Here is a 23,900-nt window from a genome sequence, read left to right on the forward strand (position 1 = left end):
AGAGAAAAATTAACAGCTCCCAGAGGTGGCTTAGAATTCAGGCTTAAATATCACCTTAAGAGAGAAAGGGGAGAGGAGGTCTCTTGGAGAGTAAATGTTTTTTAGGAGAGATGGACTTTTAGAGGAACAGGGTAGAGATTCCATAGTTTGACAGAACGTGTCTGGGTGTGGTGTTCACTTCGACTCTTGAAACTGCCAGAGAGGGGATTTACTGCAGCTGAGTTCCTTTTGGAGAGTCTGTCTTTAGGCCAATAAGGGAATTCAGAGAAAGCTTCTCCCTGTATTTGCTGTTTTTCAAGTGCCTGCGGCTCAAAATAACCAAAAAAAACCTACAGCAGCTTATGTGGAGTGGCATGACCTGAAGCCGACAGCGTATTTTAGGCCGGTAAATTCTGCTACCCAGCCCTAGAAGTTCATGACAGCAGAAGTTGGTTGCTGCTGTGAGCAAGCACGGCATATACGAGTCAGCAAGTATTTGTTAAATATTTACCTTTCCTGTAACATATACACATATTACATGTATAATCAGGACTTTAATTTCAAAAGGTTAAGCTCTAGATGACTGAAATTCTGCGGTATAAACTCTTAGCATCTGAAAGAAAAAAAAAAAATGTGTCCAAGGAATGCAAACGCCCTTGGACAAGTAACATGGAGCAGGGGCAGCCAGCCACTCTCATCCAGGGCTCCCAAGGAGAGGCACCTTCCCCGCTGACGATGACAACTAATAACACTAGCACATTTCAAAGCAAGGACGTGTTCGCGCGAGTGGGAAACCTGGGGGCCCCCGGGAGCATGCCGTGGACCCCACCTGACACGAGCCCAACCAGGACCTCCAAGGAAGGGCGCCGGCTCGGAGGCCCTCTGGCCCGCGTCTCTATGGTAAGAGCGAGGAAACAGGAAGTGGCCGCGGGAGGGGAGGGGCGGGGCCGGGCCGGGCCGGGCCGGGGGCGGGGTCTCCACCGCCTCCTCCGCTGCGGGCCGAGGAGAGATGGCGGCCGCCGACGGTGTCGGAGAGTCTGCGCAGGGTGGCGAGCCCAGTCAGCCGGAGCCGCCGCCGCCCCAGCCGCCCCAGGAAGAGGCGGTGGCGTCCCCTATGGACGACGGGTTCCTGAGCCTGGACTCGCCCACCTATGTCCTGTACAGGTAACACCCACAGCCAGGCCGCGGCACCGAGACCTGGCCGGCACGCGGAGTGCAGCGGGCGCGGCTCGGGCCAAGGCTCGCGCGGCTTCGGGGTCCGGCTGCCGGGGCGCGGCGGATGGGACCCGCGCCGTCACTTCGCCGGACCGTGGAGGTTCGGCGCCTCACCGCGCCGGCCTGCTGACTGTCCGAGCCGAAGGGCTTGGGTGCAGTTGGACAGCCCAGCAGGAAATAATTTAAATGAGGTCCACACATGCTCACTTTGGAAACGGGGCTTCCCTTGGGTGTTCTGCAGGAACGGAGGGAACTAACATAAGACCTTTAAGGACCGGGACGTTTTCATTCAGCGTTTTCTTTCATGGTTTTAGCGCCTAGCCTCAGACAGGCTCCAAGTTAAGCTGTGAGGATGATTGTACGAGCGCTGTGCAGTAAGGTAGTGCAGGGTACTGCTCTAACTTTCTTGCTTTTCCCCACTTTTGCCAACACCCAGTCCCGTCCCCTTTAGTTCTTTGCTTTCTATTGGTACTACTGATTCCTCAGCTCCATTTCAGCCTGTAGAGATGGTCCTTAGCTTTCCTATGTCTTTTTTTTTCTCCTGTAGTTCTACGCAAACCCATGAGATGGCTGATTTGCCTAGATTTTATGAATGCACGGAAGCCACTATCCACATTTTGTTATTGGAGTTAACGTTTCAGTGATTTCAGTTGGTTGAGGTGGCCCCATAGTGCTCACACCTCCTTTCTGAACTGTGTAATCCCTTTCCTAGCCTGTGCCTGATTTCCCTGTGTGTCTTTGCTTTTCTCATGCCGCTCCCCAAGCTAGATCTCATACCTAAGATAATTGTTTCCCCCCTGGATTTCTCCTTAAATATAATGGACACAATTTTAGGATTTGTCTAAATACCACAGAATCTTTGCTGTCAATAGCTGATCAGTGCTGAGACTTGAAAAGGGGGTAAGAGGAAAAGAATGAAAGTAAAAGAGTGGTTAAAACAAATTTCTGGAGTTCCCATCGTGGCTCAGTGGTTAGTGAATCTGACTAGGAACCATTAGGTTGCAGGTTTGATCCTTGGACTCACTCAGTGAGTTAAGGATCTGGCGTTGCCATGAGCTGTGGGTGTAGGTCGAAGACGCGGCTCGGATCTGGCTTGGCTGTGGCTGTGGCTGTGGCTCTGGCGTAGGCCGGCAGCTACAGCTCCAATTCGACCGCTAGTCTGGGAACCTCCATTTGCCGCTGGTGCAGCCCTAGAAAAAAGACACACACACACACGCAAAAAAAGCAAAACCAAAAAAAACCCCCCAAATTTCTCACACTGGGCAGTTCATACCGCAGTGTCTCTAGGCACGCATTGTTGCCCCTGTAATGTTATTTCAGCATTGATAGTAATGATTAGGATTCATTGAATACTTACATTCATTGTATCCAATATTTATAACATATAGCATATATATTTAAGCATACAGTAATATAGTATACTTAATGCATTTAATGTGTAATATGATAACTGTGTTAATGTATATTATAGTATATTTACTATGTACTCTATGCTTACTATTATGCACATTTTAAGTGCTTAACATATCTCACTTCTCCAAACGCCTTTTAGGTTTGGTTAATAATAGATCATCTCCATTTTATAAATGAGGAAATTGAGGCCCAGAGAGGTTAAGTAACTTTCTCAAGGTTACACAGCTGAAGTTAAATGGTAGAGCCAGTATTCCACAGATTCCAGAGCCTGCTCTCCACTGACCACCTGGACCACTGGTCAGCACACAGTAAACTGTATTAGGAGTTCCCATGTGGCTTAGCAGGTTAAGAACCTGACATAGTATCCATGAGGATACAGGTTCAAACCCTGGCCTCACTCAGTGGGTTAAAGATCCAACATTGCCATAAGATGTGACATAGGTCACAGATGTGGCTCAGGTCCCGTGTTGCTGTGGCTGTGATGTAGGCCTGCAGCTGCAGCTCTGATACAACACCTAGCCCAGGAGCTTCCATATGCTATGAGTATGGCCCTAAAAAATTCTTTTAAATAAATAAATAAACTGTATAGTAAACTATATTTTTATTTATTTATTTATTTATGTTTATGGCCACGGCCATGGCATATGGAATTCTTGTGCCAGGAATGGAATCCTAGCTAGAGTTGCAACCTATGCCATTGCTGCTGTGGGATCCTTAATGCAGTGTGCCACAGCAGGAACTCCTACCTTTATTTTCATTTTTATTTATTTGTTTTTCTAACTGAATGAATTTTATCACATTTATAGTTGTACAACAGTTGTCACAATCCAATTTTATAGCATTTCCATCCCCCCCCAACCTGTCTCCTTTTGAAACCATAAGTTTTTCAAAGTCTGTGAGTCAGTATCTAGTCTAGAAAGTTTATTGTATCCTTTTTTTTTAGATTCCACATATAATGGAATATGATGTTGGCCTCTCACTGTCTGACTAACTTCACTTAGCATTATAATTTCTAAGTCCATCCATGTTGTGCAAATGCCATCATCTCATTCCTTTTCATAGCTGAGTAGTATTCCATTGTGTATATGTACCACATCTTTATGTCCTCTGTCGATGGGCATTTAGGTTCTTTCCATGTCTTGGCTGTTGTATATAATGCTGCAATGAACATGGAGTACATGTCTCTTTTTGAGTCATGGTTTTCTCAGGATAGATGCCCAGGAATGGGATTGCTGGAACAAATGGTAATTCTGTTTTTAGTTTTTTGAGGAATCTCCATACTGTTTTCCATAGCAGTTGTACCAATTTACATTCCCACCAACAGTGTGGTAGGGTTCCCTTTTCTCCACACCCTCTCCAGCATTTATTGTTTGCAGACTTTTTGATGATGGCCATTCTGGGTGGTGTAAGGTGGTACCTCATAGTAGTTTTGATTTGCATTTCTCTGTATATCTTCTTTGGAGAATTTCCTGTTTAGATCTTATGCCCATTTTTTTGCGGGAGTGGGGGAAGGTGTCTTTTTGGGGCCGCACCCACGGCCCATGGAAGTTCCCAGGCTAGGGGTTGAATTGGAGCTGTAGCTGCTAGCCTATGCCACAGTAATGCCAAATCCAAGACATGTCTGTGACCTACACCACAGCTCATGGCAATGCCAGATCCTTAACCCACTGAGTGAGGCCAGGGATGGAACCTGTGTCCTCATGGATCCTAGTCAGATTCATTTCCACTGAGCCACGAGGGGAACTCCTTATGCCCCCTTTTTTATGGAGCTATGTTTATTTTTAAATATCATTTTCTAGTTATATGGATTATTCAAATTAAAAAATTGTCATTCCGATTTTTTAAAATACTGACGGACTCCAAAGAGTCATGTTAGACCAATGAATTTGATTGATTTCTAATTTAAAACTATTGTGTATTTGCTAACAAAACCTGCATTTGCATTTATGTAAAAATTTTAAATTTGAAAACTCTTTATTTATTGACTTGAAAAATTACTCATTTCAGTTTTATTTTGTTTTTAAGAGTATAATACAAAGTGGCAAAATTTGTTCATGAAGAATGTAACCATGATTACCTTATTTGTAAGTTAAAGTGTAATTGTTGCCATTTTTTAAAATGTGAGATTTCTTTTTTTTTCTTACATGCTTGAGTATAATCCCTGAAAATTTATGTATTTTCAGGGACAGAGCAGAATGGGCCGATATAGATCCAGTGCCACAGAACGATGGTCCCAATCCAGTGGTCCAGATCATTTATAGTGAAAAATGTAAGTGTGTTTTTTTATTAGGCAAAGGCCTGTAAGTCAAACTTAGTGGCAGAGTTGAAATTCAGAACTTTGTGGTTAGATAGATGATAGATTTTGTCTAATAAAGATGTAAATAACTTAAACTAAGCTAATCTTGTGATTTTTCGTCTTTTTTGTGATTAAAAACTTTATTTTGTGGAAAGAATAGACATATTCTAAGTGTAAATAATGAATGTTACATTATTACATATAATAGCTACTATATGATTGTGCTTTTCATTTACTATTTAATCTATACATAAGGTACAACATAAATGATTTACTTTTATATATCGAATAAACTTTGTTGAAATGTGAGCATTTTGGAATATATTTTAGCTATGAAATGTTAGGCTCAGTTGGAATACATTACTGATACTAAAATGAGTGGATTATTTTCTTTGACAAAGTATTCTTTCTTATTGAATGTGAAAATGCTTTGTAAATTGAAGGCCATGCAAATGTTAATTGTTAGTTGTTCTTCTCAGAAAGGGTAAATGGAATGCTAGTTTTATAGTTTTATGTATATATATATATTTTTTTTTCTCCTTAAGACTCTGTTATCCAATATCATTCCTCTTTTACAAAAAGCATTTATTGTTTTTTTTTTTCCTTGATTATGAGATAGTGCCCTGAAATGTTGGAAAAGAAAGAATAATGATGTAAGGGTTTGCCTTATCAAATGTGAAAATGTACTAATTAACATGCGGAACTTGTACAAAAATAAATAGATTAAGTAGATTAATACGGAATCTAAATATAGATAACTGATATAGGTGGGGACTTAGTATTTGATAAAAAGGACATTTCATACCTGTATGAAAAATATGGATTAATCAAATAATGGTTTTGTAACAGTTGGCATAACGAAGTTATATTCCTATCTCCTATCTTATATAAAAATATGTTACAGATGAATTAAAGTTCTAAAACCAAACTGTAAACATACTAGGAGCAAATAAAGTAACAGTCCCTCTTAGGGTAAAGAAATCATTAGGCAAGATGTGAAACTCAGAACTGATTGAGGAAAAGATCAGAAGGGATCACTGCATAAACTGGAAAATTTCCAAACTTAAACATGAAGAGATAACTCACTAGAAGAAACAGAAATATCTATAAAGAGATGTTAACCTCACTGGTGATCAGAGTTATGAAAACCACAGCTTTTCCTGATTCATGAGGTGTACCTTAGGAAAACTGACACAATCATACATTTCTTTCAGTTAAAAGTAATAAAACCATTTTTTGCTGGGTTAAAAAAAAAATCACCATTTAAAATTCTTACATATATCATTATTAGAAACCACAAAGGAAAAGAGAGAAATAGGACCCACCAGTCAAAAATTGATAAATGAATATATTAAAATTCAAAATTTGTGCAACAGAAGGCACCATGAATAAGTTAAAAGGCAACCAGCAGCGTGGGAGAAGATGCGTAAAACAGAGGATTGATAATTTAGAACCTTAAAAGGAATTCCTACAGAAGGTTAAGGAAATAGGCAGACTAATAAAAATGGACAAAGGGGGAGTTCCCTTGTGGCTCAGTGGGTTAAGGCTCTGGCATTGCCACAAGCTGTGGTGTAGGTCACAGATGCGGTTTGGACCTGGCATTGCCGTGGCTGTGGTGTAGGCTGGGAGCTGCAGCTCCAATTTGATCTTTGGCCCTGAAATTTGCACATGCTGCAGGTGCAGCCATACAAAAGACAGACAAAGGTATGAACTGGTAGTTATTTCATTGGACATTAAATGGGGAAGTCCATTATCACTAGGAATGAAGGATAATTTTAAACTTTTTTATGAGATCAGATATGGAGACACCTGAACAGAGCCATGTATCTCAGATGATAGTTTCACATGTTTAGGCACTTTGGAAAGCAGTATCACATATATATTTAATGGAAACTAGAAAATGCTCCTATCTTATAACATTAAAGTACTATTTCTAATGATATATTCTGGGTTTTCTCTGGCTTATGGCATCAGAAGACATGTACTAGGAGGCTAGGAGCACAGACCTCAGAGCCAGACCACCTGGTTCAAATTCTTTTTTTTATTTTTTTTGCTCTTTAGGGCCTCACCTTCAGCATATGGGGGTTCCCAGACTAGGGGTCAAATCAGAGCTACAGCTACCGGCCTGCATCATAGCCGCAGCAAGCCAGCTCTGAGCCACGTCTGTGACCTACACCACAGCCCACGGCAACGCTGGATCCTTAACCCACTGACTGAGGCCAGGGATCGAACCCACAACCTCATGGTTTCTGGTTTCTGCTGCACCACAGCAGGAACTCCTGGTTCGGATTCTTACATTTCACTGGCTTTGTAAACTTGGACAAGTTATTTAACCTCTCAGTACCTCTTTTCTCCTGTATATAACTACTTTACAGAGCAAGTGAATTAGACACGTAAAATGATAGAACAGTGACTGGCTCATAGAAGGCACTACATGTTTTAGCATTTTTTGAAAAACCAAAGTTTTAGAAACCACCTATATATTTGTGTTTTGGAGAATAACTGAATGTGTAGTTGTCTTATATTTGTATGTGTATAACCAATGAGAGGATCGAGATCTGTTATACTAGGTTCAGATTTCAGAAACAATATGAATAAAGAAAGGCACCTAAGTTTTAGAAATTTTAAGTATGACCGTATATTAAATTTTTAATTTTTTAATTAAAAATATTTCAATAGCAAAAAATTTTAATATCAGAAAAATCTAATATAAAATTCTGTTTACATAATCTTCAATTCATTTACGATCCTGTCAGGGTAAAATGTATAGCCCTGAGACTGAGTATCCTAATCCCATTTGTAGAAATCTGTAAAGAAATAGCATTGACACGTAAATTATGTCACCTCCACCATATGGAAAAGTGAAAAAGAGTGACTGATGTGGATGTGTATATCTGCGCATGGAAAGATGTATCACCGAGGGGGAAATGCCCAAATGAAATGCAGAATGAGTAACCAACTTCATTAAAAAATAAACAAGGGAGGGAGTTCCCATTGTGGCTCAGTGGTAAAGAACCTGAGTAGTTCATGAGGACTCAGGTTAGATCCCTGGCCTTGCTCAGTGGGTTAAGGATCCAGCGTTGCCATGAGCTGTGGTATAGGTCACAAATGGGGCTGCGATCCCACGTTGCTGGGGGTGTGATAGAGGCCAGCAGCTGCAGCTTTGATTCCACCTGTAGCCTGGGAACTTCCATATGTTGTGAGTGCAGCCCTAAAAATACAAATAAATAAACAAGAGGGTCCCATGTGGCTCAGTGGGTTAAGAATCTGCAGCTGCTTGGGTTCTATCCCTGATCTGGCTCAGTGGATTAAAAGGATCTGGTCTTGCTGCACCTGGGTCGCAAATGTGGCTCTGGATTCAGTCTCTGGCCTGGGAACTTCCGTATGACCTGAGTGTAGCCATAAAATTAAACAAACAAGAACAAAATTACATTTGTCTGCTTAGAAAAATGTGTGGAAAGACACATCAACTGGTAACAGCCATTAGGCACCAATGTAGATCTGGGGCATTGGGGAGCAAGCAGCATTGGAGTAGGGGGAACTTCATGTACTTTTATATGGTTTGCAATATTTACCTAGAACATATATTTCTTTTTAATTATAAATATTTTTTAGGGGCATTTTCTTGAGGCACAGCAGCTTAAAGATCTGGCATTGTCACTGCTGTAGCTTGGATCACTGCAGTGTGCGGATTGGGTCCGTGACCTTGGAACTTCATGTGCCGCAAGTGCAGCCAAAAAATTTAAAAACAAAAATCAAAATAAGATTCTCATCATCCAGAGCTAACCACTGTGAACATTTGGTGTATAGCCTTCCACTCCTGTGCAAATATTTCTACAGGGTTAGGTTTATGCTTTGTACCTGTGCAGGTGTATGTATGTTTTACATTTGTAGGTGTGTGTGTCACATAAAATGACATGTGTATACACCGTATATAGCATCAACATATTATAAGTATTTTGGACACACTTTATTTGATGTTTAGGAGTTCCTGTCGTGGCTCAGTGGTTAACCAATCCGACTAGGAACCATGAGGTTGTGGGTTTGATCCCTGGCCTTGCTCAGTGGGTTAAGGAGTCGGCGTTGCCGTGAGCTGTGGTGTAGATCGCAGACGCGGCTCAGATCCCTCATTGCTTGGCTCTGTGGCTATAGCTAAGGCTGGTGGCTATAGCTCCGATTAGACCCCTAGCCTGGTAACCTCCATATGTCCCGGGAGTGGCCCAAGAAAATGACAAAAAGACCAAGATAAATAAAGTATTTGGTGCTTAATCTTAATGACTGTACAGTATTCTATAATTATTTACCATATATGTTGTTTCTAAGTTTCACTCTGGCAATAAATTCAACTTTTTAAAGGTAGTATTTAGAAGTAGGTGACCTTTGTATGTTTAGAATTTGAAAGAGTTATAATTATTCCTGCTCTCCTCTGATAATCTTATGTCTGGGGTTGACCTGGAGTTGACCTGGAGTCGGGCATCAACCCCTGTATGTGCATTGAGCTTGGTCACACTTTATTGTGGCCGTGAACTAAAGCCTTAACAGGGGAGCAGTCATAGGCATTGGATTTTCCTCCTTTTGCTTAGTGTTATCAATCCTGTAGGAGTTCCCCTCATGGCTCAGTGGGAACAAATCAGACTAGCATCCATGACGATACAGGTTCAATCCCTGGCTTCGCCCAGTGGGTTAAGGATCTGGTGTTGCTGTGAGCTGTCGTGTAGGTTGCAGACTCGGCTCAGATCCCACATTGTTGTGGCTGTGGTGTAGGCTGGCAGCTGCAGCTCAGTTCAACCCTTAGCCTGGGAACCTCCATATGCTACAGGCGAGGCCCTAAAAAAGCAAAAAAAAAAAAGTACCGTATACGTGCAGTAAGATATCCTCCTCATAGAAGATAACATTTTGAATTATAATGCTTGGTGGTTTCAACAAGAAAGACAGTGCTAATGTTGCCGTGTGCTCTTGCTCCAGTTAGAGATGTCTACGATTACTTCCGGGCCGTCCTGCAGCGCGATGAGAGAAGCGAGCGGGCGTTTAAACTGACCAGAGATGCCATTGAGTTAAATGCAGCCAATTACACAGTATGGTGAGTAAATAATACACACTGTTACTATTCCCTGTCCAAATGTCTCAGGTTTCAGTTTGAATGGATTTTCTTTTTCCTGACTTTAATTTTTATCAAAATAATAGTTCCCCTATGAGTTTCAAAGTCAGAGGCCAAATGAAAAATGGCCATCTCTGCCCTGTTCCTTCTCACTGGAGTCCCACTTCCCGGAGGCAGTAACTCCCAGGAGATTTTTTCTTAAAATAGCTTCTATATTCTAAATAACATGCTTGGTTGTTTTAATGTCTTCATTTTAGGCATTATCACTTCTGTGGAAGATACAGAGGTGACTCTCTTGTCTCCACCTCAGTTTCTAGTTAAATCAGTAATCAGTTCGTGGTTCCTGCTGACCTACATTTCATAGTATAATTATGTTTCCTTTAACAGATTACCCATTTTGTTGTCTTTTTACCTGTAAGTAATTTGTCTCCCACCCTCTGCTTTTATAAAATGCCTCCTTAGTGGTGAACATAGCAGCTAACCCTTTGTCCTTCTAGGCAGATTTGGGCAGGCGCCTGCATTCAGTCTATAGCTCTTTTCCTGTGTTTGGTCCCTGCTTCCAGATCCCACATCTTTTTCTTGATTTACCCTCTCATTTTAATAGACCACATCCCTGAGTAGAGGGAAACTTTCAAAAAGATGTATGGGAAAATGTTTTTGAGATTTTGTGTATTTAAAAGTGTCTTTAGTCTCTTTGCAACTTTATTACTAGAACTCTAGATTGGAAATCATTTTCCTTCAGATTTTTTAAACCTTCTTTTAGTCTCTATTGAAAAGATTCCCATTCCTTCATTTTAGTCTTTTCTTTAGCTTCGGGGAATTTTATGTTCCTTTAATAATGTGTTTTCTTGGAGTTCCTGTCGTGGCTCAATGGAAATGAATCTGACTGGCGTCCATTAGGATGCAGGTTTGATCCCTGGCCTCGCTCAGTGGGTTAAGGATCCAAGTTGCCGTGAGCTGTGGTATAGGTCACAGATGTCGCTCGGATCTAACATTGCTGTGGCTGTGGTGTAGGCCAGCAGCTACAGCTCCAATTCGACCCCTAGCCTGGGAACTTCCATACACTGTGGGTGCAGCCCTAAAGAGATGATACTAATAATAATAGTGTTCTCTTACCAGACTGCCTTTGCATTGCATGTTGTACTTTTGAGATTGCCTTTTCTTATTTTCACCTCATCTTACATACTTGTAAAATATTTCCTCAGTTTTGTCTTTTTTAAAAAAAATTTAAAAAAAATTTTATTATAGTTTATTTACAATGTTCTGTCAACTTCTGCTGTACAGCAAAGTGACCCAGTCGTATACACACACACACACACACACACACACACACATTCTTTTTCTCACATTATCCTCCATCCTGTTCCATCACAAATCGCTAGATAATAGTTGCCTGTGCTATACTCAGTTTTATCTTCTGGCTCTTCTCTCTGCACCCATTTTTAATTTACAAGAGCTGGTTTTTTGCTCTCTGACTATTCTTTTTTCATAGCATCTTGTCTTTTATTTCATGGGTGTGACATGTCTTCATTTTTCTGTTTATTTCCTTTGGTCTCCTTCTTTCTTGTAGACATTTTTCTCACTTGATTGGTAATCCTTGGCTCTCCTTTAGTACTTAAAGTGGAAGCAGGAAAAACCTGATTGGCATCTATGCATGTTGCAGACTTGACACTCAGAGGGCTTTACGGTGAAGTGAGTGAGTAGAGGTGTGGCTGTTTTGTGTGAAATCTCCATGCCAGGATTTCTAGGTCTTTCCTCTTGGCTAGTTTGTTTCTCTGAAGAAGAGCTGTCTGGTTATCGTCTGAGGAGTGTACACTTGGTTGCCGCAATTGTGGGTCCGTTCTGCAGGGGAAGACAGGGGTAGGGTACAGTGTCTCAAATGTTTAGTATAGCAACGTTTTACATTTCCAAGTTTCCAGCCCTAAGCTCGCTCCACTTTCTTCTCTATCTGGTATTTCTTTCTGCTTCGGATTTTTCCAGAAAACGAAGGCACTTGTCTGTTGCCTGGTTTTTAGGAAAACCCCAGGCCTTCTCCTGGGTATTTTCTTCACTTCCACACAGTGCACTTCACTTCTGGCCCTTCCAGTTGCCAAATGTGTGTGGGTTTTCCCCCTTCCAAGCAGTTCTCTGTGAGCTCCATTCTGTCACTGTCTACCTGGAGAGGGCATCATGTGCCACAGGTGAAGGCTCATCCCATAAGCCCACCCCCACCCCAGTGCTGATCGTAAGTCCCCAGCTGCTGACTGGTGGGCTGTGAATGTGTGGTTCCACAGAACCCAGGGAGGCACTCACTTAGGTTTAGCACTTCATTAAAGGACATGGTAAAAGGACAGATGCACAACCAGATGAAGAGATGCGTAGGGTGAGGTCTGGGCAGGTCCTGAGTACAGGAGCCTCTGTCCCTGAGAAGCTGGGGTGCATCACCCTCCCAGTACATGGATGTGTTCATCCACCTGGAAGCTCTCTGAATCCCCTGCTGTGGGGAATTTATGGAGGCTTCCTCATAGGCACCATCCATTGTCAACTCCATCTGCAGCCCTTCTGCCCTGTCTGGAAGATGCAAGGGGAACTGAACATTCCATGCTTCTGATGAAAGCGTGGTCTTTCTGGTGACCAGGAGCCATCTGGGAGCCTACCCAGAGTCACCTCAGTGAAACAAGAGATGCCGAATGCTCTTACCACTTGGAAATGTGCTGGGGAAACACACACACGTACACACGAACGTGCACACACACACTCTCCCCAGGTCAGGAGAGGTCACCTCTCTGCCCATGGGTCTGTGCCAGGGAGAAACACACACTCCCCAGGTCAGGAAAGGTCACCTCTCTGCCCAGGGCTCTGTGCCACTTACACAGACACACCCAAACAGACACACACACACAGACACACACACACACATCCAGGTCAGGAAATGTCACCTCTCTGCTCAGGGTATGGGGAGGGGTCTTGGCTGCTAAGGACTCTTTCTAGACCTTATAGCATTTTCAGCCACAGCCTTGACTCTGAGTTTTGGAAATAACCTGACACCTTTGATTTCTAAACCTTTCTTTCTCATTTGACAGGTTTTTCACTCTTTCTGTTTTTCTAAGTCACTCAAAACTATCAGCGTACCGTTTTCCATAATCTTGTAGACCTCTTCTAACTGCTGTGGTATTCTTTTGTCCTGGTGGATTTATACTGGTTTTTCTTTCTTTCTTTTTTCTTTTGTTTGTTTGTCTTCATATGTCTTATGAACTGCCATATGGAAGTTCCCAGGCTAGGGATCAAATTGGAGCTGTGGCTGCTGGCCTACACCACAGCCACAGCAACACCAAATCTGAGCTGCATCTTCAATCTACACCACAGCCACAGCAACGACGGATCCTTAACCACTGAGTGAGTCCAGGGATTGAACCCTTGAGTCCTCATGGATACTAGTAAGGTTCGTTAACCACTGAGCCACAAAGGGAACTCCTTCCTTTTTCTTTTTCCTTTCTTTCTTACTTTTTTTTTTTTTTTTTTTTTTGGTAACTTCAGCATACAAAAGTAAGTTTCCAGGCCAAGGATCAAACCTGAGCCACAGCAGTGGCAAGGCCAGATCCTTAATCTGCTAGGCCACTAGGGAACTCCCCATTTTTATTTCTTTACTGTTGTTTTAGTAGTATTTCATTAGCGAGTGAAGATAAGCTATTTATTTAACCCACCATGTTTATTTGGAATTGTTAATGTGATATTGCATCACTTTTATGTCTTTAATTTGCACATTCTTAACTTGTAAGAAATTCCTGACCGTATAAGGCTCGAAATAACTTAGAATGCATTTGAGGAAGTTCCTTGTGCTGCAGATGTGCCGCAGGCTTAAATTGTGACGTGGGCTTGATCCCTAGCCAAGGAACTTCCACATGCTGCAAATGTAGCCAAAAAAGAAAAAAGCAAAGGCAGTATTCCTGAAATTAGCTGCTTGTATATGTATTGCTCTGTGAAGCCTAATTTTCTTTAATCCTAATAGAGAAATACTGTTATTTCCTCTATTTAGCATTTCATTTTAAAAGATAACTTTTAAAGTAATTTTTGTTGTCTCTTATTATATATTAACATGGAAATTTTTGAAATTTTGAAGTAAAAGTAGACCAGAACTAATCATGTCTTTAGGGAAAAGGTTTTTTTTAATGATTTGACTTCATTTATGAAGAAATTAAATAGAAACTTATTTATAAGTAGCATTGTTATGGTGTTTATAAAAGTAAAATATTTTATAGTGTGTGATGAAATTAATTTATTTTATGAATAATGTGTCTAAATGAACAAGCTGTAACATATAGGAAAGATATTTTGTGGGGATTTTTTTCGATTTTTATTTAATTTTCTTTATTATAGTTGATTTAAAAGAGATATTTTGGATCCTTATACAATAGAACACTGGTCTTACCTGAAAATCATCTGTTAGTTATCTTCTGTTCTATCTCACATTTGCTGCCTTTCGCTATTTTTGTTTCAAAATGCTTTATTCTTCCGATCACCAGATAGATGTATGAGTTTTGATAACTATAGTTAGTTAAATTCCTAAGTTATTTGTTATATAGAGTACCTAGCAAGAAAAGGCATCTGACTATGTTGCTGTACTTGGCTTTATTTGGCACGTTGACTGGGCAGTTTACGTGGAGTAATGAGACTGGGTGCTTGCTCTCTGCCATAGGCATTTTCGAAGAGTTCTCCTTAAGTCACTTCAGAAGGATCTGCATGAGGAAATGAACTACATCACAGCAATAATTGAGGAACAGCCCAAAAACTATCAAGTTTGGTAAGGAAGGAAATAAGTCTGTGCTTATAGTACCTGCCAGTGGATGATGATCTATAAGGAATGGTTTTTTAAAAAATAACTTTAGTACTTTAGAGCTAATGTTACCAGTCTTACAGAGTTGTTAGGATAAACTGAGATAACCATGTTTAGTGTTAAAGTGGGTCTTGACCCATAGTTAAGGCTCAAATGTTTGCTGCTACTATTTAAAACCTTGACGTTCGCATATAATACTACTAGAGTCAGGCAAAGTTTGAGTAAAAAATCAGAAACAAATGTTTTCTGTTCACTGTGTTATAAAACAACCTTCTGGTATTTTATCTTTTATTCATTTGTTTATTAAAGGTTTTTTTATTGATGCTGGGATTCAAAGATGAATGAGACACTGGAAGACTTCTGAAAAAAATCTTTCCCTCTAGGGTCTTCCTCTTGCCTTCTGGCCATGCCCATGGCATGTGGAAGTTCACAGGCCAGGGACTGTACCCCAGCCACAGCAGACAACACCTGGTCCTTAACCCACTAAACCACCAGGGAACTCCCTAAAAATTCATCTCAGAGACTATTAAGAAGGCAAGATTGGAGTTTACCTGGTGGCTCAGCAGGTTAAGGATCCAGAATTGTCACTGTTGTGGCTTGGTCACTTCTGTGGCTGGGGTACAATCCCTGGCCTGTGAACTTCCACATGTAGCCAGTGCAACCAAAGAGGGGGCTCAGGAGATGAATTTTTAGATTGTCCATACATGTAAAATAGGTCATCCATTAAGCATTAAATCTTTTTGCTTTTCCCCATCACCCCTCTTCACTTTTAGTATAATGAATACTAATGGATTTTTTAAAAAACAACTGCATTGAGGAATTCCTATCGTGGCCTGGCAGAAATGAATATGACTAGGAACCATGAGGTTGCGGGTTAGATCCCTGGCCTCGCTCAGTGGTTTAAGGGACCGGCCTTGCCGTGAGCTGTGGTGTAGGTCACAGACGCAGCTCAGATCTGGCTTTGCTGTGGCTCTGGCATAAGCTGGCAGCTGTAGCTTCGATTAGCCCCCTAGCCTGGGAACCTCCATATGCCTCGGGTGCAGCCCTAAAAAAATAAAAATAAAAACAGCTGCATTGAGATATAAGTCACATACTACATACTATTGACCCATTCGAGGTATTTATATGTGCAACCATCACCGCAATGGATTTTAGAGCATTTTTACTAAGAGATTTTTATAAATATTTCAGCTGAAGAAAATTATAAAAACAGAACCCAATAAAAAATTCTTAGAAGTATTTTCCAAGTACAGACACTCCTCTTTTGACAAACTTGCAATTTGTCACAGCTACTTGCCAGTGTAGAAGGGAGTTCAGTTCTGCCCATGAGCTGATGGAAAGAGCAGTTGCTTAAATGTGGCACCGTGGACTTCAGGGAAACTGGCAGCTAGCTTAACCACTTAATAAAGCAGTATTCCATTTCCCATAATCTCATTAGGCCATCTGGGAATGTTGACAGTTCTTTGATGGGATATTATGGTTGTCCTGAGAGATTTAGCTTGAGGTAAACCTTTAAGCCCAAAGTACCTTGTCTCATTTTACACATATCACTGTTCATTCCTCAGCTGTCACCTCGTCCTCTGAAACTGTCTCTCTTGGTGTTTCTTCTAAGTTCCCTTTTCTTTCCAGTAGAGTGAGGGGTGCACATCTGTCCTCAAGTGTCCCTCCATGTCATCCAGTACGGTACATGCAGCTGGTACTTTAGGTTTGGGGTAAATTAACGTGGAACTTCTGCACTTCCTTTCCCCGCCTGTAGGCATCACAGGCGCGTGCTGGTGGAGTGGCTGAAAGACCCATCTCAGGAGCTTGAGTTTATTGCCGACATTCTCAGTCAGGATGCCAAGAATTACCATGCCTGGCAGCATCGGCAGTGGGTCATCCAGGTATTGATTCTCCTGCTGCAGTGCTTCTCAGACTTTTATTTCAACTGAATGAAGGAACCTAAATTACTATTAAATTATAAGTATACTTAAACTGAAGCACACATAGTTCATTACACACAATATATCAGGATTAAGAACTAGTAAGACGAGTTCCCATTGTGGCTCAGAGGTAACCAACCTGACTAGTATCCATGAGGATGCAGGTTCCATCCCTGGCCTCCCTCAGTGGGTTAAGGAGCCAGTGTTGCCGTTAGCTGTGATGTAGGTCACAGGCAAGGCTCGGATCCCTCGTTCCTGTGGCTGTGGCGTAGGCTAGCGGCTATAGCTCCAATTCCACCCCTATCCTGGAAACCTCCATATGCCGCAGGTGCAGCCCTAAAAAGAAAAAAAAAAAAAAAAACCTAGCAAGATATTTCATTAAAACCTGACAGCTCTCATGTTATTAACCTTTATAATTTCTTTGGGTATGCTGGTGAGTAATTTCATATTAGTGAAGAATAATAGTGACTTTAATGAGGGCATTATAACATATTGAGGTTTTGCATGCATGAACTTTGGAATATGATTTTACAGTAACTATTGTATATTTTATTTCTGCTCACTTGTTAAAATTTTATGCTAAGTCCTAAATAGAAGAGAATAGTTACAACTCCCACTCTGGGCATTTTATTTATTCCAGCAAACAATTGTAGTGTTGTGTCCTGTGAATTTTTTCCAGTGATTGCTACTTTCTGCACTATTCATTATACCAAGAGTATATCACCAAAACAATTGTTTTTGCTTAAAAATTTAAAGTTTTCAAAGTCTGACTAAAGGAATACATTTTCTAAAGTCATTTAGTTTTTTTTTTAAATAAACTTCTAGTTTTTTGATGGTATCAAATAAGCAATATAGTAGCTTTTTCATAGTTAATGTCCCTAATTTTGCAGCATTGGGACCATTCTTCTCTTTTTTCAAATTGTCTTTATTGGTTTTCTTCTCACCATAATTTATTTTACTTTATTTTTTTCTTTTCATTTTTTGGCTGCTCTGTGGCATATGGAGTTCCCAGGCCAGGGATCAGATCCAGGCTGCAGTTGAGACCCAAGCCACAGCTCTGGCAACACCAGATCCTTACCCCGCTGTGACAGGCCAGGGATCAAAAGTGCATCCGGTGCTCCCAAAATGCCACTGACCTTAGAGCACCACAGCAAGAACTCCTCGCCATAATTTTTTTTAATTAAAACAATTTCGTAGGCATTCTCGCCATGGCTCAGCAGAAACAAATCTAACTGGCATCCATGAGGACAAAGGTTCGATCCCTGGCCTCAGTGGGTTAAGGATCCGGCATTGCCGTGATGTGTGGTATAGGTCACAGACTCTGGCTTGGATCCCACAATGCTGTGGCTGTGGTGTAGGCTGGCAGCTAGAGCTGTGATTCATCCCCTAGCCTGGGAATTGCCATGTGTTGTGGGTTTGGCCCTAAAAGAACAACAACAAAAAAAAAACTATAAAAAAACTTTGTGATGTAAAAATTTATATCAAAATCCAGGTGTATATATATTTTCTACATGTATTTTAATATAATTTTATCATATATACTTCTCTTTAATATGTGTAATAACATCAAATCACATCAAATTAACATATAATACTATAGTTAATCAATGATTTATTACTAAGTTTCATGTTTTTTTCTACATTTTTCCCATAAACCATGCATGAGCCTTTAGTTGGATTTACTGTTTTTCTTTTGATTTAGTTCTTTCCAATAGTTTTTGGGTATCTAAGTTGGTATCTAAGTTGTTTTCCACAAGGTGGTACTGAATTACAGCCACTCTGACTGCCACCTCAGCCGCCTTCTTAGTTTTCCCTTCCTCATCACCATTGCCCTGTCTCCAGTGACTTTCCTTCCCCTCTGTTTCCATTTCCTGCAGCTGTCACTCCTCTCCTCCAAATACATGAAGAGCCCATATCTAAAGTTCTGCCTACTTAGCTTCGCTCAGGACTTATCTATTTGATTTGATTTGATTTATTTATTGTCTTTTTAGGGCTGCACCCACAGCTCATGGAAGGTCCCAGGCTAGGGATCAAATCAGAGCTTCAGCTGCATGTCTCTCCCACAGCCATGGCAACGCCAGATCCAAGCCATGTCTGTGACCTACACCACAGCTCGCAGCAACGCCTGATCCTTAACCCACTGAGCAAAAGCCAAGGATCGATCCTGCGTCTTTATGGATAACTGGTCGGTTTTGTTACTGCTGAGCCACAAGGGAACTTCTATTTATTTCTGTTACTTATAAATAACAGGACATTTCTAGTTGGATGTTTTACTTTTTATTCTCTTTTAGGAATTTAAACTTTGGGATAATGAGCTACAGTATGTAGACCAGCTTCTCAAAGAGGATGTGAGAAATAACTCTGTCTGGAACCAAAGATACTTCGTAATTTCGAACACCACTGGCTACAATGATCCTGCTGTTTTGGAGAGAGAAGTCCAGTTAGTAATCGTCACTTGTTCACACACTAAGAGACTACCTGTAGATCAGGACTGCCCCGACCCTGCCCTCATGGAACTAGTAGGACAGAATACTTAGATGACACCTATAATGATAAGTTTACAAATAACAGAGAATATAGTACATGTTGACTTTGTAGTGTCTTAAGTCTCTGGAAATGTTGTTGCTACTATAGATTGAGAAGAAATCAGATTTCAGAAGCTCCATTTTCAAACTACCTCATTAAATTTTAGATAACAGCCACCAGATGCCACATGACTCTAGTGCTGGGTTTGAGGCCTAGTGAATCTTTGTTGTCCTGTGCCTTGTGAGATGTGTAGCCACATTCTCGGCCTTTATGCCTCGTGTGTTGGGAGTAAGCCCCACCCCGGTTGTGACAAAACTGTCCCCAGACATTCCCAAAGCATTGCAAAATCACCCCAAGTTGAAAACTAGTCTCGCATACAAAATGCTGTTATGAGATCTAGAAATTTCTGAGTTGGCCTGAATTTCTGTATAAATTTTTACATGGTATCGATAAGCCTCTTCTCTGCCTCAGTCTACTTTGCCTCAGTGTCTTTTTAAAATTTGAATGTGTTTATTGTTTTTATAGCCTGATGAGATCATGGTCATATTTTAATTGTGAAAGCTGTTTTAGCAGCTCGGAGGAGGAGCTGATTTTACCATACATCTGCCTCTCTCCCTTGCCCTTCTTCTTGGGTCAGGGCCGCTGGCTCTGATTTTTATCTGTTCTATTTATGGTTTAAATTAAAAAAAAAAAGTCTATAACTCTACAATTCATTGTCCTACAATAGCTCTCTTCTCCAGCCTTCTTTCTTTCCTTCTTTTTTTTTTTAGGGCCGCACCCACGGCATATGGAAGTTCCCAGGCTAGGGGTCAATGGCCTACGCCACAGCCACGGCAACATGGGATACGAGCCTTGCCTGTGACCTACACCACAGCTCACGGCAACTCGGATCCTTAATCCACTGAGCGAGGCTAGGGATCAAAACCGCATCCTCATGGATACTAGTCGGGTTCGTTACTGCTGAGCCATGGTGGGAACTCCCCAGGCTTCTTTCTTTATGATTTTCACAATGCTGAATGAGTTTATCATTACTTTCTGTGGAAAAATAAAAGCATTGCAACAAAACTAAGATCACCAAACTCGAGTTAGCGACTTACTCATTTGAGCAAGCAAAGTTCTACAGTTAACAATTCCTTTGGAATTTTTTGTGATTGGATCTGAATTATATTTAATAACCTGTTTAAGAGGAAGAGAAAGTTAGGGAATGTTCACTTGGAATGGGAATCACATCATAGTTTACTAGGAATCTTGTTTTATTTTACTTTTTATTATTATTATTATTATTATTATTTTTTTTTTTTTGCAGCAGATGGAAGTTCCCAGGCTAGGGGTCGAATTGGAGCTGCATCTGCTGGCCTGTGCTGCAGCCACAGCAACCCCAGATCTGAGCCGTGTGTTAGACCTACACCACAGCTCACAGCAAGGCCAGATCCTTAACCCACTAAGTGGGCCAGGGATCAAACCCAAGTCCTAGTCAGGTTATTACCACTGAGCCACAACGGGAGCTCTATAGTCTTATTTTAAAATATAAGAATTATACACCTATGTTGGTTTCTTGTTTTTATTGTCTATATAATATCCATGCCATCTGTTTTTTATCAGTGTTTCCAAGATAATTTAGTTCTCCTTTTTCAGTGACCAATGATTTTTCAGGCATAAGTAGATCTCAGACTTTTTCCCTAAGATTTCTTTAGTGAAAGAAGGAGTCTCCTTGTTTCAGCTGATACTTCCTTCAGAAGGAAAGCCTCATTTTAAGGAAATCTCCCACATCCACTTCTTTTCCACTTGTGAACTAGGCCTTCCTGTTACTGTGTAAGTAAGTGACCATTGCGGCCTGGAGGGAGTCTCTAATATAGACATATCCTGGGGGATGCCAAAGCCGCAGGGAGAGATAAGGAAAGCACAGAGCCAAGTCATGCCATAGTCACATGAAAACTTTCTCATTATTGCTCTGCTTTTTCAAAATTAAACATGTTTTACTTGTGGTCTTTTCTTACAGGTACACTCTAGAAATGATCAAACTAGTACCACATAATGAAAGTGCATGGAACTATTTGAAAGGGTAAGAGGTTGTTTTTGCTTTTTTTTTTTTTTTTTTTTTTTTTGCTAACCTTTTACAACATGTGGAATATGTTCCATAATCAAATTCCAAAAAAAATCCATTTTTCTGGATCTAAGAGCAGAAGTGTAACAGTGTTACGATAACACCCAATAACCATGCTCTCTCTCCTTTTCTTTATCTCCCGAGCATGTACTGGCACAGGTTTTAGAGTAGTCCATTAAACAGTAATAGTTATAATTGTATTTATGAACCCTTAGTCTTTATGTCACAGGACAGAATCCACACACTAGTTTCTGCTCAGCTCAGGGTCTTCGGAAGGCAAGACCAATTATTTACAAGCAGATTGGACAGATGCATAGCCCCCTTCTTGTTTCCGTTTCTTGACATCTCCTGTTACAAGTGTTACTCCTTAAGTCAGCAAGGTTTTACTTGCCTGGCCTGTGACATCACTAGACTCCTTGTCAAACTGAAAGGTCTCCAAGGAAGCTAGGCCCAAAGAATACCAAGTATGGAGCTCAGCCACATTTGGAGCTTTGTCAGAGGCTGGGGCTTGTACTATCTGCAGAGCTTAAGGGATAAGGAAACATCTCAAGAAGGAACAGAAACATCTCTCTTGGTTTTTGTCTTCGCTTTTTAACTTTTCCTTAATTTTGTGTTACAGTTTGAGTTATAAGTGATTACTTTTAAACTTCATTATTCTTTTAAACCAATTTTACTCAGCTATTAATTATCCATGATAAAGCTCACTTTTTTTTTTTTCTTTTTAGGGCTACACCTGCAGCATATGGAAGTTCCCAGGCTAGGGGTCAAATCGGAGCTGTAGCTGCCGGCCTCTGCCACAGCCACGGCAACACCAGATCCAAGCCGAGTCTGCCAGATCCGACCTGTATCACAGCTCACAGCAACGCCAGATCCTTAACCCATTGAGTGAAGCCAGAGATTGAACCTGTATCCTCATGGATCCTAGTCAGGTTCTTAACCTACTGAGTCATAACAGGAACTCCACGGAGTCATTTTCTCTTGATCTTTCTTTTTTTGTTTGTTTGTTTTCTTTTTAAGGGCTGTACCTATGGCATATGGAGGTTCCCAGGCTAGGGGTCTAATCAGAGCTGTAGCCACCAGCCTACGCCACAGCCACAGCAATGCAGGATCCAAGCCACCTCTGCAACCTACACCACAGCTCACAGCAATGCTGAATCCTTAACTCACTGAGCAAGGCCAGGGATCGAACCCAGGTCCTCATGGATGCTAGTCAGATTCGTTAACCGCTGAGCCACAACGGGAACTCTCTTCCCTCTCTTGATCATTCTACTCTTTCTATTCCTCCTTCTCAAAACTGAGAATCCCTTTTTTTTTTTTTAATTTTAGGATTTTGCAGGATCGTGGTCTTTCCAAATATCCTAATCTCTTAAATCAATTACTTGATTTACAACCAAGTCACAGTTCCCCTTACCTAATTGCCTTTCTCGTGGATATCTATGAAGACATGCTAGAAAACCAATGTGACAACAAGGAGGACATTCTTAATAAAGCATTAGAGGTAAGTGGTGGGACTCAGCCCTTTTCTTTCTGGTGCCTCCAAGCTGGTCCTGCCCAGTGGCACCAGTATTTAGTCGCCTTTTCACCTGTTACTCCAAAATCCATGCAGGGCTTTTCTGCTGTCGAGGGCAACACCCATCACTGGTGCATGTGTGATAGACAGACTCCACTGTCTATTGCATTTGAACATGACCTGAGTTAAGTGTATTAGCCCAGAAGTATCTGCCTTAGAGATTGAATTAAACATTTCCTCTAATGAAGTTTTGTTTTTCCTTTTCAGTTATGTGAAATCCTAGCTAAAGAAAAGGACACTATAAGAAAGGAATATTGGAGATACATTGGAAGATCTCTTCAGAGCAAACACAGCACAGAGAGTGACCCACCTACAGATGTACAGCAATAACACCATCTAGAAGAACTTGATGGGATGCTTCTATTTTTTTAAGTGACTCTAATGCAGGAGTTAAGAACTAGAGTGATCATTCCCTTGGCCTGTGGTGTAAAACATGCGTCCCACAGGTACTGCTTTTTAACACGAACTAGGTGTGATGCTTTTTGGGTGCTGCTGCGTTTCAGACTAGTTTAAGTAATTGGACTCTTTCTAAGCAAAGTAATTCTTTGGGAGGAGGGAGAAGAAACAAGGTCCTATAAAGGAACTTCTGTAGTCTTATCAACATTTACTCTAATTCCCTAGCACCACCTCCTCCCTAAGTCGTGTATGTGTCAGGATCGGCAGCCTCAAGGATTGCACGAAACTTGAGTGTAAAGGATAGGAGGTAACTGAGAGCAGTTGTTCCTTTAGAGCTGCTGCATACGCCACACTCACAGTATCTCACCATCACTGTAACCAACTAATGCCAAAAGAATGGTTTTGTAATAAAATTATAAATGTATCCTAAAATAATGCCATAGTAGTTTGATCTTTTAAGTACCATTTAACCAAATACAAAGGATTTCTTGACTTAGAAAAGCAGTTGAGGGGAGTTCCCCTCATGGCGCAGCAGAAACGAATCCAACTAGGAACCATGCATGAGGCT

At 41.1% G+C, this 23,900-nt stretch overlaps 1 protein-coding gene across 1 annotated transcript; it reads left to right on the forward strand.

Annotated features, from left to right (window-relative positions):
* The first annotated feature begins 980 nt into the window (after nt 1–980).
* Nucleotides 981–23,764, forward strand: FNTA (farnesyltransferase, CAAX box, subunit alpha). The gene is made up of 9 exons (XM_021077538.2): nt 981–1,143; nt 4,791–4,876; nt 9,869–9,983; nt 14,677–14,781; nt 16,571–16,697; nt 19,028–19,176; nt 21,262–21,324; nt 22,693–22,864; nt 23,144–23,764. Exons 1-9 carry the CDS (start codon nt 989–991, stop codon nt 23,264–23,266), a joined length of 1,095 nt encoding a protein of 364 aa, XP_020933197.1. The 5' UTR covers nt 981–988; the 3' UTR covers nt 23,267–23,764.
* Nucleotides 23,765–23,900: the final 136 nt, after the last annotated feature.

Source organism: Sus scrofa, chromosome 17, assembly GCF_054392235.1.
Source record: "Sus scrofa isolate SSC_HxYL_T2T_F1_AM1 chromosome 17, Sscrofa_HxYL_maternal_Yorkshire_Landrace_v2.0, whole genome shotgun sequence".
NCBI classification, from domain to species: domain Eukaryota; kingdom Metazoa; phylum Chordata; class Mammalia; order Artiodactyla; family Suidae; genus Sus; species Sus scrofa.